Here is a 16,451-nt window from a genome sequence, read left to right as displayed (position 1 = left end):
CGAAGGCGAGAGGAGGGAGGGCAAATCGAGCTCCATCAAAAAGCCCGCCGCGGCCTTTTAGTGGGGGGTTTGTGCTGTGTTGTGTGTCGTAGTTGTGGTGGCAGCCGCACACGAGAAATGCTGTGATGTAAGCAACGAGACTGGAGGATCGTTTAACCCTTGGGCCGCTGCTAGCCTTGCTACAGTTCACCATCGCGCGCGCGTGTGTTTTGTGTTGTTGCTGGGCCCGCTGGTATCCTCGTTTTTTATCGCAGCGCGCTCGCTATGCGGCTCTTGTGACCGTGCGGAGGATATCGTCGTCGCCAGAGACGCTGGCCCGAGCAGCCCGCAGCAGCGGAGGAGCTTTAAAAGTTCACGCTCTGGCGACGTTCTAGCAGTGTAGGCTCGCCGGGCAAGGCGGCGGCGGTCGAAACAGTACCGGTCTTGTGCGATCCGCAAACCGTTTCACGAAGGTGAAAGACCTTGGGAAAAGGAGCTCGTCGTTTTGTTGTCGGGCAGGCACGGATTCGCCAGTGCTCTGCCGTTGAAACACACCAAGGATAGACAGCGGCTGCAGGAAGAAAGCGGCGCCCACCGCTGCTTGAAAAGAAACTCGACCGCTCCTGCAATCGACCTTTTTTCTCGGTTCTGAACCCGTCTACGCTGCCGTGCGAGTCGATCGGCCGCAACAAGCGTCCACAACAAGTTTCGTGTGTGCGATCGGTGTTGTGTGTGAAGGTGCCGCAACCCTCTTTTTTTGGATTCCCACTGACACGACGAGAAAGGAAAGCTGGCCTCGCGCTGGTGGTGATGTCGGCGGGCGCATCCGGGGGACAGCAGCATCGGCGGAGACGCGAGTTTTGGCGGCGGACGCCGTCTAGGGCCCTGTGATTGTGCTTCTATCGAAGGGGGTCCTCCGTGCCCCCCCGACAAAGCAGCCGAGCTGGCGTCGTTCAGTGCCCGCGAGAAGGCGGCCGTCATGTCCGAGTACCAATGGTGAGATTTTTTTTTTCTTGTCGTTTCAACCCCCCTTCCCCCTTTTCCCCGCACTCTTTAAACGAACCAGCAGCGCACTGCTTGGAACCCGACCGACGGCGCCTGCCGAACCTCGGGGGTCAATGCAGCCGTTGGTATACCGCATGCGTCGAGATCGGACACAAATGGTTCTCACGTTTGAGCTACGATTGTAGTGTCCACAAAGCTCGAATTGCGAGCCTGTCGCGGTGGCGATCACGCGCTATTTGAACATTCCCGAGAACAAAGGCTCGCGTACTACGCACGAACTACTACTCGCGATGTTGCGTGCAGCCGCTGAACACGGACAGCCCTCCGTGTAGTTTCATCAGTGGTCTCTTGATTTCTATTTCTTCCCCTTCTTCTCACTAGGCCTAATGCCGAGCCGAAACTGGCCCCCCGGCCGTGTGAACGGCGTCGCCCAAAATGTGGGTCAGAGGCCGTCAGACAGGTGTGAGTGGCCGCACTGTAGCAGCGGCTTCGTGGAAGCCGCCGTATCCTGTGATGAAACGGGCGCACCGTAGTGCGTTGTGTTCGTTCCTCTTGTTGTTTTTTTTTTAATCGACGCCCGGAGTGTCGCGTTTTGTTTTGCTTGCGGAAATAGCATCGTCAAACATCTGCCCCGCGGTGGGAAGCTGCGAGAGACAGGAACTGCCATGATGAGGGCGAGAGGAATGGTAGACTCTTTTGAGAGGAAGTCGTCGCCGCTTCTCAGGGGTTGTTTTCACGTGAGACCGTCCCCTGCGGTTTTCCAGATCGGATGTCTTATCTCGACGGCATATTGACTCCGAGGGGGGGGGGGGGGGGGGGTTCAATATGCCGCTGAATATGGGGTCCATACAGATTAAGGCGGCAGGGCGTTCTTGGGAACAGCACTGTTGGGGTAACCAGTGCGTGGCCTTTCTGCGTGCTTTTTGCCAAGAAGTGCCCCTATGGCCCGGAACCTGGCGGTTAATGTAAATGTCAACATTAAGATGGTCATAGCGAAAGGGAAAGGTCACATTTTTACTGTAAATTGAATGTCGTAATTCTAGTGACGTGAAAAATAATAAAATGAATTGAAGCGACTGGAGGTTGGTTCCTTTTTTTGTTTCTCAGAAGCTTGCGGCGTTGATTGTTTCACTATATGCGTCGGGAGATCGCAACATGTCTCGGTTTTATGCGCACAGCAACGTTGTGTTGCTGCACTCGACCAAAAAAAAAAAAAAAAAAGTAGCCTGTGATTTGTATCAAAACATGAAGCGACTGTTTTATGCCGTCTCGTTGATGCGTATTTCCCAACGTGGAAACCATCGTGAGGGTGCAACAAAACACACACAGAAAGAGAGAGCGCTCTGAGTGGGACGCCTATTTAAAAATAGTTGCATCGGGGCAGTCGGCGCCTAAAACGGTGCTCATCGTGTAAGTGAGAAACAAATGAAAAGAGGTGGCGTTTTATGATTGAATCACCGTCGGTTGTGACATCGAGTTGCTGTTGCGCTGCGCCCTTTCGCTATATTTTCGTAAAATAGTCCGAAGGAGAATGCAGTCGGTTTCCTTTGTAGTCTTTCGAGTGGTCGGACGAGTAATTTAAATCGGGAAACGGCACTAAAGAAACGAAAGTTGAGAAACGAACACGGAACGCCGAAGTGTGTTTTGCTGCTCGTTCTTCTGTTTCGTGTTTAAAGTGCTGTTTCCCGATTCAAAATGTTCCAACCAACAAGCTAACCTTATTTGCCGAATGTCCACGTTATAATTGCCACCCACTATTTGTCAACACCGAGCAGACGGCTACCTAGCGTCGTCTGCTACTTTTTGTCTCGCGTCTGGTCCCGACGTTCAGTGAACGGGCTACCTTTCTCAGTGAGAAGTGCGTGCCGCTAACGGGTGTGCCGTCAAAGAATAGCTCGACCATTTATCGCACATAACCATCGAGAAGTTGCCGAGGCCCCCCTCCCCTGCCTTTTGTCGAGCTGGCTCGGTCAAGCCGGAAAGCAACAGCGCGACGGCATCGAGCGGTCCTTTTGCTTTGTTGTCGGTAACGAGCGCGGGTCAAGAACCCAAAGTAGCGGGACCGGTCGAACGTTGCGGCGTAGCCTTTGCTCGGTCGAAAGAAATAAGCAAACAAGAGCGGCATTGGTCATGCCGCGGCAGCGGACGCTTTGCCGCCCGACCAGGCCCTTCGGGGAATCTGGGTTGCGGACAGATTTCCGCGGAAGGAACCCTCTCTTGCCTTTTGCTTGTTCGATTCTTTTACTTTTTTGCTCAAGTTCGAATCGCAGAACCGTCGTGCCGTGACCTTTTATTTATTTTAGTATTTTTTCACGACTGTTGCGAGGCGGCGTAATGTAACACTACTTGTCGTACCGAGAAATTACGCGAGAGCTTAATGAAGATTCCAGGAAAAGGAAATCCGAAGTTTAATTTTCATTTTTTGCTCTTGAATAAATTCAATTCAGTAGAAGACCCTAACTGGTAGAGGGTCGTAGTAGAGTTGCAGGTAGATGGTCTGAAGAACTTTATTCAAGTCCTGGAGGTCATCCTTAACGCAAACGGCTGCCACGTGCGAGAGGTAAAAAATGAATAAATAAAAACTCAGCCCGCACCATAGGGATATATAACAGGCATTCGCTGGCCGCGAATTTACAAAGGCAAGCAGATAGACCCCCCCCCCAGGCAGCCTCACGACGCTCTCAGAAACTTCGTGCTCATTGGTTCGTGTGTGATTTCGTCAACAAACATGGCTGCGCCCATGATCGCGCTGCAGGGTTCGTGTGTCGGACGCGGGCACAGCAGATGCCGCGTCGAAGGCGACAACAAAGTTGACGCTCGCACGCGTCAGGGCAAACAGCCTACGATGAAATAGGGAGACGGCGATATCAAGTAGTTGGTGCTACCAAGGTGCTACAGAAACGCTGTGCGCACGCCTCCGTCGACGCTGTCGAAAGACTCGTCGCCCCGTTTGCAACGATCGCCGAAAACATCGAAGTCGGCGCAGATATGCAGCGAAAAGTCGAAGATGATGGTGTACTGAGTTCATGTGCGGACTATATAACAATAATCGCAACTCGGTAAGCCTTTGGTGCAGCTCGAAGAGCCGGTGTCGGAGAACTTGAACTTGAGTGTCTATACTCCGCGCACGTCACTCGGTCGGCCACACAATATAAGCTCAGTTTGCACTTATTCTGACATATCTTAGGCTACCCATGTGCCCATCCGCCGAAGTGTCCTTTTAAACGGGCTCTAAATGCAACTATTAAGTCGACGTTGATTGTTGAAATAACGGTCCAGAAATCTCGTAGTGTTACTTTTGTGCCAAGGAAGGGCAAATAAAATGACTGTTTAGTGGTGCGCATCGGGTTAGCGCATTTCAATTTACCTGCCAGAAGCGTAAAGTCTCACGTCACTGTTACCCTGCACAACGTTGCCCGGCTTTACTGTGTGGCCACCGACTCTAGTAGTGGCAGAACGAATGTAGCGGGAGCCACAGCAGCAACCACGGCCATTGAACAATTTCCTGCCGTGGCCTCGAACAACGCAAAGCTTTGCGTACGCGTGGGTCGTACGCTAACCTCTTGCGGGTTCCCGTTGAGGGACGAACGATACGCCTGCTAGCTTTCCGTACGGTATTCCAAAACTGTAGTGAGTCCTCCTGGAGCAGCGTTAGCCATCTCACATGAATTCTTCCGAGACGGATCGACGGAGCCCATGTGCGCAGGATATCTTGGTTGTGAATCTCGCGTATCAGTCAGCTGGACAGCCTTTGGTGTGTGTGTGTGTGTGTGTGTGTGTGTTGTTATGACCGGCGTCAGCAGGCGCCATGCTGTCGCTGAGAAGCGTAGCCGGGCCGCGTTCGCACGCCTGGAACTCCAGTTTTCTCGGAACCAGCGTCCAGAGATGACGGGGGAGCGGCGCTCTTTTAATCCCCAAACAAGTAGCCGACTCGCCGAATGTCTATGCTCGCCAGCTATTGTCCCTGCTAGCCGGCGGATGAGACGTCCTGTCGCCACGAAGCTGTAAGCCGTTCCGGAGGGGACAACAAAGAGCGTATTCCTTTGAAGAAACGGCGACCGCCGCCACAAAGTGCCCGGCTAATTGAGCGGACCGTTTGGCGGACCGTTTGATGTCTGCTGTCCCAAGCTTAGGACCCCTCGACCAGCGACATACACGACGAGCAAAAGACTCTCTGGCGCCACCTTTAAGTGCAGTGATCTTGACTCGAAATTGGCTGTTCACGTGCGCCGTGCCTGCTCGTACCCCTCACCTGTTGTGTGTGTATGTGATTGGTGTTCGACTGAAGAAGGAGGAGCCCGACAGGGCTTATAACGGCGCCGCAGAGTGCAGGACGTCGCTCTGGACCAAGAAAAGGTTCAACCACCACGTTCGTAGTTTGTGAAGGCTCTGAACCAAGTAAAGGTTTAACCACCACGTTCGTGGTTTGCGAACTCTTAACCTCATGCTGTAAATATTTGTAAATAGTGCCATAAACCTTGTTTGTTTTTCGTATCCCCATCTTGTAAGCGGTCGTTTCCTCAACCCGAAGCTACACCACGCTACCACAGCATCCCGGGATCACAACAACTGGTGATCAGCGGTGGGATCTCGACAGTGTGTGTGTGTGTGTGTGTGTGTGTGTGCGTGCGTGCGTGTGTGTGTGTGTGTGCGCGCGCGCGCGCGTGTGTGTGTGTGCGTGCGTGTGTGTGTGTGTGTGCGTGCGTGCGTGCGTGCGTGCGTGATAGCAGTAGCCATTTGTGGTAGTGTAGATTCAGCTGCACTATATCAACAGGCATCCGGCGTATCTTGGCTGGCACGGCGCCTCTGCACTGTTCTTTCATTTGGTTTCTTCATTGGAAGTGTTGTCAAGTTTTGTCTCCGTGGATTGGGCAATAACGCAGGCCATCACTACTTGCAACAAACGAAGTTGCAAAGACGCGTACATGGCGAGGGATGAACGACTACCCTGTCCAGTGGAGGTCACTCGCCCTCCGTCGGACTTGACCTGTCAGGCCATTTGTCACGAGTCGTCATCCTTACTACTGGTCTGGGCCGCCATTCCTCAGCCTCACTTTCAACCCCCCCCCCTTTCTTTGCTGTATGTGATAGAAGAACCATAGAGTGCTGTTACACATTTAGAGCATGCGTTCGCGAGAATCACAGGCTGGAGTAGTGCAGCCAATGGTGTAGTGGCTGAAATATTTCATTAGAATATTAATTAAGAACACAGTGAACTAGCAAGAATGGACTCTCTTCTGGCTGTATTCAGATCGTGTTTGCGGCGGGTGTACGGTGCTTTGAAAATGCGAAATTAAAAAAAAAATGTTTGTAATATTCTTCAGAAGGATCCATGGGAATGGTAGTTTGGGTGCTCATTATCTATTGTGTTCAGGTATATTAAGGGCCAAGCTCCTTAAGGCGTCACCCGATCGTGCTCTCTCGGGTATGGGCCACGGGGGAGTTTAGTTCTCGGAATGTCCGCTAAATGGCGGCACATGTGTATAATCAATATATGATGGAATGATGGTGGTACTTGGAGTGTTCACTAGATGGACGAACGGATGCTTCGCCCCACTCATCATCATTCAGTCCGTGGATATGCTGTGAAATTTTTAACGCGATAGCGTTAGAGAGCGCATTTCGGAAAAAAATCGGGCGTCTGTGGCGGCGTCGTTGGTTGTGAGCGAAAAATCATCGTGTGCGTGACCGAAAAATCGAGAAAGATGCAAATATAATTAAAAAAGCTGGGTCTGAGTGGGTATTGAACCCGTGTGGTTTGCGTGGCAGGCGGGCATTCTACCACGCCGTGTCACCCGTATGCTTGTGAATACAGTGAAAATAACTTCCTCTGCTCGGAAGTGCAGTGAAGGTAACTTTCGGGCTTTACAAACACACGAGTCCTGAATGCTGCAGACTTCACTACGCAACATGTAATATCACATTATTAATGCGTGGTACAAGCGTACACTGACGTCGGGAGTGAGAACATGTGTCTATTATAATGGCTTCCTGGCTTAAAGCCGGTCATCTACTACAAAAGGCACACACCTTACTGCGCCTATTCCCTTAGGGTCACCTTCGAAAAGTTGGAACGATTTCGAGTTCGAAAAGATTTCATGCACAAAGTGCTTGAAGTGCGCACTAGGTGTTGGTATACCGACATCGCGTTCAACTCGTAAAGGCGGAGCTTAGCGGTCTCCTGATTTTGGCCTCCCTTTCTGATTCTTCTTTCTCAATAACGTATCTATGTTGTACTGCTGTTGTCCATGCCGGAAATGACTCATGTTCAATCATCAAGTTCCGTACTTTTTTCTTTTATTATTATTTTTAACGACTAATGTAGCATCTTTTGCTTGTTTTAATGGCTACACTTCATAACTGCCACATACCCTGAGTCAGTGGCGTAGCCAGGAAATGGCACTCCGCCCCCCCCCCTCTCCGCGAAATATTTGTCTCCATGCATAGCTATAGCGCAAAATGACCATTTGCCTGCCTGCCCCCCCCCCCCCCACTTTAGATGAAACATGCCCCCCCCCCCCCTTGCCACGAAGATAATCTCTTCCTGCTATTGCTGCCTTGAGTCATAGCGCCTCGAAAAAAAAAAGTGGGAAATGCTTTCTGGCGATGTTCCTGATCAATTGCGATGCGCTGAGTTGTTTCCACACTTCCGCAGCAGTAAACACATGGGTCACTCACCCTGCGCGCGAACTCGAGTAAATTCGCTCATCTCGTACGTCGTTCATTGCTAGTGTAATTAGCATTTCGCCTCCGTCGAAAATGAGACCACCGCGGCGGACGAGACAGTCGCGTGGTGCGGGAAAGACGCCGTTTCTGCAGTATTCGTGGAAGGGAGCACGCCCTCGGCGTCCCCGGGTGCATAAGGGCGAGTGATAAGATGAACGGCGCTCGGGAAACACTCTTTCAGAAACAACGCACGGTGACATACGCACACTTGGCGACCACACTGCTACCCCGACAACGAGGAACGCATTGTACTCTAAAAGGTACCGGTCGACCCGGTTCGCCTCCCGCTGGGCTCCAGGTAGCGGGTTCGCTTGCCTCCCGCAGTGAAAAAAGCAGTGGGCAGGCAAGTACATCATAATTGCGAGGGTTATAATAAATACTATATTTGTGTAAACATGTTTGACGAGAGGTCGATCTGGCAAGGTAAAAATTGTACAAACGAAACAAACTCTCCTGCCGCTTTTGTCTGAAATTTCTAGTGTTAAAATAAATATAAATGCCCGGAGAGTTTGTTTTATTCGTATAGAAACGACATCGTGTGATTTTATTGAACGCCGTTGTGGGGAGAACTTTGGATTACTGTTTGGTGCAGATGGCTGAGGCGCAAAAAAAAAAAAAACATTTCGTGAAGAAGGAAGAGCAGAAGAGAAGAAAGAACAGCGCTCTTCTGCTCTTCCTATTTTAAGTAATGTTTTTTAGCGCCTTAGTTATCTGCACCAAGTAAGCACGAAATCTCCCAGAAACAATGTCCCTTTAAATTATTGTTTAGCGTGCACATGAATCGCACTTCGCCTGAATGCATATGCAAGTCTGAAGAATTTTCGTCGAATTTTTGTCGCAAAATACGAAAAATACCCTTTAAATCCGCGATGCCACCTGCAGTTATGTTGGCACGAAATTTGAAATTTGATCTCTGACCTTGGTTTCCTGTATTTCGAACGTGATGGTGAACTTGTCATTACATTTCTCAAGGTACAGTTTATTCTGTGAGAATATACCTCCTGTGCGATAGCTGATTGTCGATTCGGTGAGCATTAACGTTCATCTAAATATGTCGCACTTATGTTTAAGTGTACTTTAAGCGTATTCGAATTAGGTTATTATTATTATTATTATTATTATTATTATTATTATTATTATTATTACCTTTTATTTTTTGCATTGGGCTTTATTGTAGCAGTTTTATCCTTGTAATTTTATTAGTGAAATGTTTTCGCTATTTACTCAATATAAATTTTGATTACCCGTGCAAGTAGTCGCATTTTTGAGGAATCAGGCCCAACGAATACTGCCATTGGCCCCGGGTGTTTTGGAAACCCTGTTTGTTTATATTGCTAAAAGGGAAAAAAAAAACAGTATACGTAGCGACAGTCGCACTCACCTATGTTGGGCTTCGAGGCAACGTTAAGAAACAAACAAATAAAGGGAAGCCGACGTTACCGCACGCGAAGCTGGGAAGTTCGCGTGTTAGCCCTACATGGTGATGCTAGCTCGTCAACCGAAAGTGTGTGCGTGTTTTTGTTTTTTTTTTTTCAACTCTGGACTGACCGTAACGGCCGTGCAGTTTAAATTCTGGTGATAAATGATTCCACATTCTCGCCTCACGGCATGAATCTGTTAGTATTGAGGTGAGAAGCACAAAAAAAGAAGATGAATAAATAATCTAGGGAGAAATGAACAGCGTCTATTGCTGCGAAGGGCGGACAGATTTTGGTTTGCCATCGGTAAAGTACTGGAATTTGCGAGAACTTTGTCGGTTCGCGCAAAAGAAAGTAAGAAACGGGACGCAACTAAATTTATCGTCCGGTTGCTTCGAATCGGGGACATTGGCGCATGCGGTGGTTTACGGCGAAGGTTGCCGTACGCCGGAAGTGTGGAACGCTGCCAACTATGCCCAACGCAGTCCTGAAAGATATCGTGCTGTTTATACTTCACAGCGGAGCTGCCGTGCATCTCATTCTGCCAGAACGCGCTGGCATAAACTACCGTCGCCATGAGTGGCCTCTATACCGTTCTCGTGCCTGTAACGAAATAACTCGGCCGGCGCGCCCTCTTTTCGTCCTCTTCATCGTCTGCTAAGCTCCCCCATAGCCTCCGAGAGAGAGAGTAAAACTTTATTGAAAGGGAAAGGGAGAGGGGCGTTTTAGAGCCTTTATGGTTGGGGCCCTACGTCCAGGGCTCCACTGGCCTTAGCCGCCCGCCGGACTTGATCCAGTAGTGCGAGCTGCACTCCTGGGTCCGAGCTAGCGAGGTGTGCCTCCCACTGCTCCATACTAGGTGTTAAAGGTTCGCCGAGAAAATTGGTTATGTCACTTGGTTTACGATCGCACCCCCACGATATGTGGTAGAGAGTCGGTCTTCCGCCGCACCACGGACATACAGCCGGGTAAAGAGTTGGATGTATCGCGTGTAACTTCAGTAGGTGCGGAAATACATCCGTTTGAATTTTTCTAAGGTCAGTGGCCTCTTCCCCATTAAGGGATCTGTGAGGTGTTCCACATTTTTGACGCGTGAAGCGCTGGTGAGCTAGAATCTCCCTAGGTAAAATTGGCATGGTCAATGAAAGAGATGGATTCTCCGCTCGGTTACAAAACGCACGAGCTAGAGCGTCCGCCCCTTCATTGCCTTCGAGACCTGCGTGTCCCGGGCACCAGATCAAGCGATGGTGGTGAGTGAGTTTGGATCCTAGCAACCTCAGCCCCATTGCTGGAAGGCGGCCCCTTAAAAAGAGCCGGCAGGCTTCCTGGGAGTCGGATAAAATAACTGATGGCTCCCCTCTACGCTCCTGAAACCTTAAGGCTAAGGCTATGGCCATCGTCTCCGCCTTTGTAGCCGAGGTCGTGCGTACGGAGGCACTCGTTAGCAGCGTCATGTTGTTGTCGACAACAGTAATTATGTGTCTCTGCCAATCGAAACTGGCCGCATCGACGTACGCGACATTTGAAGCTGAGCCGAATTGCTTTCGAAGCCAGTTTACCCTCGCAGTACGTCGCTCAGCGTGAAAGTCGTGATGCATATTTTTGGGCACCGGTGCGATTGAGATTCGCCTGCGGACCTCTTGGGCTACGTCGACCAGCTCCTCATCAATGTGCTGTGGGTGGGGCGAAATTCCTATTCTAGTGAGTATCGCCCTGCCTGCTGAAGTTTCACTTAGACGATTCCTCTGAGACATGAGGACTGCGGCACTGAGCTCAGCATAAGTGTTATGTATACCGAGAGCTAGGAGCCGCTCGGTCGGTGTGCTGGTGGGTAGACCAAGTGCTGCCTTAAAAGCGCTTCTAATGAGCACATCCACCTGGCTCTCCTCACTTCTGTCGAGTGAGTGGTACGGTAGGCCATACGTCACTCTGCTCAAAACTAAGGCCTGGACAAGCCGGAGAGTATCCTTTTCTTTCATGCCTTTTTTATGATAAGTGATGCGACGGATCATTCTAGCTATCTGTTTAACCGTAGTCTTTAAGGTGGTTATCGTGTGACTGGCTTTGCCATTGCTTTGGACCCAGAAGCCAAGTATACGGGCCTGAGTAACCTCGGCTATGGCATGGCCGTCTACCTGTAAGTTTATGGCACCGTTACTTTTGTAATACTTACTGTGTATTCTTATGAGTTCAGATTTTTCAGGCGCACAGCTCAGCCCACTATTTCTTGCGAACTCTGCCACAGCTGTCGCAGCAGCCTGGAGGGTCTGCTCTTTCAGCGCCAGTGAACCCTTCGTAGCCCAGAGTGTGATGTCGTCCGCATACAATGTATATCCAAGGTGCGGGATTGCTTCGAGCTCGTGAGCAAGTCTGCGCATAGCTATGTTAAAGAGCAAGGGGGAGATGACTGCCCCTTGCGGTGTGCCTTTATTTGGCATCGAGAACGGCACCGACCTCGTGTCGCCTATCCCAATAGTTGCCGTCCGCCCAGAGAGGAAGGATTTAATGTAGTTAAATGTACGCTTTCCGCAGCCGATTGTGTTGAGTTCAGAGAGAATGGCCTCGTGCGAAACATTATCAAAGGCCCCTTTGAGGTCGAGGGCCAAGACCAAATGTTCGCCTCCCCTGGGTACGCAACTCATGACCTCTTCTTTTAAAAGGAGGAAGGCATCCTGGGTTGAGAGTCCGGAGCGAAAACCAATCATGGTAGCGGGAAACAGATTTTCTTTTTCAATGTAATTTTGAAGCCGTGTCTGTATTACTCGCTCGTAGAGCTTGCCCATGCACGAAGTAAGCGAAATGGGCCGCAGGGCTCCGAGCGATGGTGCTTTACCGGGCTTTGGTATAGTTATTATTTTGGCTTCCTTCCACTCCGGAGGAACGTGACCTTGGGACCAGCAGTGGTCGTTAAGAAATTGCGTTATCTGCTCAAGAACCTCAGTGCTGAGGTTTCTTATCATAGCGTTTGTTATACCATCCGACCCCGGCGCAGAGTTCCGATTGGCTGCCTGGGCTGCCGCGAAAACCTCTTCTTTCGTGATTGCGGCGTCTAATGTGGCATTCTCGCTGCCGATGTACTCTAATGCACATGGCGGAACCACATCAGTACCGATATAACGGTCTTTAAGCGCCTGGATCAACTCTCCGTCGGTGCCGGGGTAGCTGTGTACTATTCTTTGAAGAATGCGGTTCATGGAGGACTTAGATTTGTCCGGCTCCAGCATGGACCTCAGTATCGCCCACGTCTGGCTAGTCCCTAGTGTACCGCGGAGAGAACCGCAAAACTGCACCCAACCATCGGTGGCAAGTTTCGTTGCGTATTCATTCGCTTCCTCCGACAGAGCAGCGATTCGCCTGTAGAGGCAGCGGTTGAGGCGTTGTTTTTTCCATCTCTTGATCAGGCGTCGCCTACTATCCCACATGTGCAATAGGTGCCGGTCTATCGCAGGCGCCTCAACTGTGCGCGCTATTTTCTTAGAGGTGGCATCATGCGTTTCTCGAATGAAAGCAACCCACCCACTGACATCACAGGGCGTTTGCTCCGGCAGAGGGCGCTTTCGAAAGGTCACCCAGTCTGTCATCACAACGTCACCAGCGACACGACGAACTTTTGGTGATGCTATAGAGGTGCTAAGAATATAATGGTCACTACCAAGGTTTTCATCGAGGTTTGACCACGTGGCATTTTTAATGTTGAAGGTGAAGGTCAAATCAGGGTACGTGTCCCTGCTAATGCTATTACCAAGCCTGGTGGGTGCTGTTGGCAGAGTGATAAGGGTAAAACCTAATTTAGACGTGGTGTTCTCTAATAACACTCCCTTGGGTGAATCCCGGACGTAGCCCCAAGCGGTGCTCGGAGATTGCGCGCCATGTCGGAGGTCATGGCTCCGCGAACGCGATCACACTGCGCCGATTAATCCGGCGTGGTATGCTATAAATGGGATGGGCGAGAGCGTGAGTGCAGAGAGAGGGAGGGAGTAAGAAAGAGATAAATGTGAAGAAAGGAAAGAGAAAGAGGTGGCAACACACAGATACATATGCGTATAGAAAGACATCGAAAAAACAGAGCACAAGAGAAAGAAAAACAAAGAAGTAGAGACAGAAAAGTACAACGAAAGAGGAAGAGAGAAATATAGTGAGAGGATAAAAGTAGGGAGGAAAGTGAAAAATATAGAAAAACCGAGAAAGAGACAGAAAGAAATAGAGAGAAACAAACAACAGTGAAAAACAGAGTGAAAAAAAAAAAGGAAGCTACATCTGAAGCTAAAATTTATTCTCTTGAATTCACGCCCGTTTACTAACTTTACTTCGAGCTTAGAACCCGTGTGGTGCCCCCGTTCTTCCTTCTTCGTCATCGCGAGATCGAATCCCGGCTTTGGAGGCTGCATTTTCGATGGAGGCCAAAATGCTATAGGCCCGTGTGTTAAGATTTGTGTGACCGTTAAAGAACTCCAGGTGGTCGAAATTTCCGGAGCTCTCCACTACGGAAATTCGCGTTTCCTTGGCCTTATTTGCACTTTCTAGCAAACGTAGGCATTTTGGTGAACACGCTCACCAGTAGGAGGGTTGCAAGTTACGTCATCCGCTCGGGGTGCTAGCGGCGTCCGCCGCCATCTTGGCGGTTCGTCGTGGCGCTCATGTTTTCTGGTGCGAAATTCTGTCGAAGTGTACAATGGCGGCGATAGGCCGTGTGTGTGTGACTGTGTGCATGACACTGCATTGTGCACGGGCCGAATGCGGCTGAGTGCCTACGCAGAGACCACTAGATGGACGCCCTGCCGAATTCCCACGCTGGCGCCATCTAGGTGAGGCCCGCCCCAGTGCGATCCTCCTAAAGCGTGTTCGTCGATCACTGCTGAGCTGTTCGAGTTTGAAGTAAGACATATATCAAGGAATTGACAAGTAACGTTAAGGATCCTATGGCAAACGTGTTTTTAACCCAATGCAGACTATACCATGGAGACAGTGATAAAAACCTAAGTATGGGCTTGCGTGCGTAATTGCGCCTATTTTTGGTGTATAAAAATAATTAGTTATTTTTCAGAACCGTTAGTGTATATTTATGGGACTCCACAACGGTATTTAATCCTCGACCACAGTATTTCTTCCTGAAATGATGAAAAAATACGGGTTTAATTATTAAGGTATCATTTCTTTAGATTTATTAATAACTTCCCCTATACTTTTCTTGGCATTATTGTCTCTTAGATCTCATTCATAATGTGTGAAAACACGGAAAAACGAGCCCTTAAGTATACGGTTCTTTCCATTATATATATATATATATATATATATATATATATATATATATATATATATATATATATATATATATATATATATATATATATATATATATATATATATATATATATATATATATATATATATATCCCGACTACGGGTGTGGTGTACGAATTCGGGCAGCCCTGCGACATTACGGTCGACACGTTCATTTGGAGCTTTCAGTTGCTACGCGGAATGAAATGACGAGCGGGTTATGTACTGCGTGCCCCTTCTGGCGAAGCTGCCTGCGGTCGTGCTCCTGCGGCGCCTTAGCAACCGCTTCCATTCGCCTTCCGCCGTTTCGCTAATTGCCGTCGGGTCTTCTGTCCACGTAGCCCTTCCGAAAGAAAACACCATTAGCGACGCCTTTGGACACCGCAGAGTTCCTGGGAATGCCTGCAGCCGGCCAGCGGACGGCAACGATTATTCGAGTCGTTTTGTGACCGCCGAGGAAGACGAGGAACTGCGTCAATAACGCGCCATGCTTTTTTTGTTGTAGTTTGCTGAATAGTATGTATGTATAGTGGAGCTTGCAGCGTGCTTTAAATCGTTTCGTCCTCGCAGCATGTGCGCAATGAACGCCCTCGAGAAGAAGAAAAGGAAATGACCCCGGTGTGTGCAGTGCTATTTCCTGCTCTACGGAATTCGGAGCCGCTGGATATAGAGACATACCGCAACGATCCCACGATCAACCCCATTTTCTTCCTGCCCTCCCCCCTCTCCCCTTCTTTATAGTGTCTCTCTGCGTATACCATTCCGGGGCGTTAGGCACCTCGAAGACGTTGAGAATGGGAACATTTTCGTCGACAATGTCGCTGGTGCGAAAGAGTTGGCGTCATCGTCACCGTGGTGCGACGCTGTATTCGCAACTTCCAGGTACCGTGGCGCCGCTGAGCGGTGGCGTCCGGAAGCTCTGTGGAGATGATTGAAGCTTTGAACCTGCTTCAAGCAGCAGACGCTGCTGCTTGTTTTCACGCGTTTGTGGTCGTTTTTCCACGCTGTGAACGGTCTCGATATCACCGCAAGCCTTTGAGTTACTCAGGTTAAAGTAGAAAAAGAAAAAAAAAGTTGGCTGATTGCACTGCGAGCCTCGACGCTCACAGCCTATATACACCGGGAGGAAAATTAAGCGTCCCGTTCGAATTGGCGCGCCAAAAAGCCACCAGGAGTTAAGAGGGTTAAATTTAGCAAGCAAATAACCAAGGCGCGTAAATATATGCGGCACCCATTTTCTGTACGAGTACAGCAACTTTGAGGTTTGCAGTTCTCGCGCTTAGTTCGTCTGCTCGATACGATACAATTTTGCGCATATTTATCTTCTCAATATGCTACCCGGCATTTATTTACCTATATAAGATTACTATATAAGATTTACCTACCCTACTTTCTCAAGAACATAAATCTAAAGGCCACCGAAGTGCGAAGAATTGCAGTCTTCGCCTAAAGTGTACTTTCTGGTATCGTCTCTTTCAGGGCGACCATCTCAGCGACCGCCATGTTGATGTATAGTAGCGCCCCCAATAGTCGTGAAAGTTGTGAATAGCTTGCTTGATGAATGATTGATATGTGGGGTTTAACGTCCCAAAACCTCCATATGATTATGAGAGACGCCGTAGTGGAGGGCTCCGGAAATTTCGACCACCTGGGGTTCTTTAACGTGCACCCAAATCTGAGCACACGGGCCTACAACATTTCCGCCTCCATCGGAAATGCAGCCGCCGCAGCCGGGATTCGAACCCGCGACCTGCGGGTCAGCAGCCGAGTACCTTAGCCACTAGACCACCGCGGCGGGGCTGTGAATAGCTTCAGGTGTTATAGTGGAATGCAGGAAAGAAGGAAAGAAGCACTTACGAGAGCTCGTGATGTCATGCGGGCAATCTTGTGCGACTCTTCGAGGAAGCAAGCCCCTTGCGGCTTCTGCGATTATTTCAATTTTTTTATTTGTTTGTTCTTTTGGTTCACGGTAGCTGTTTGTGACGCCATGCTTACTACTATTTACCCTCGCTCTCACTCCAGTGTACGTATAGGCGCCTGTAG

The 16,451-nt window shown here is 49.6% G+C and overlaps 1 protein-coding gene across 1 annotated transcript in view; it reads left to right on the top strand.

Annotated features, from left to right (window-relative positions):
- The first annotated feature begins 3 nt into the window (after positions 1–3).
- The window catches only part of LOC119169771 (signal peptide peptidase-like protein), a 101,891-nt gene continuing 85,443 nt past the window's right edge, over positions 4–16,451 (top strand). The window contains exon 1 of the mRNA XM_037420794.2: positions 4–975. Coding sequence (XP_037276691.1) covers positions 959–975 — 17 coding nt within the window. The 5' untranslated portion in view covers positions 4–958. The remainder of the gene's footprint in view (positions 976–16,451) is intronic.

Source organism: Rhipicephalus microplus, unplaced genomic scaffold (assembly GCF_043290135.1).
Source record: "Rhipicephalus microplus isolate Deutch F79 unplaced genomic scaffold, USDA_Rmic scaffold_21, whole genome shotgun sequence".
Classification (NCBI taxonomy): domain Eukaryota; kingdom Metazoa; phylum Arthropoda; class Arachnida; order Ixodida; family Ixodidae; genus Rhipicephalus; species Rhipicephalus microplus.
This window is presented reverse-complemented; position numbering and strand designations above follow the sequence as displayed.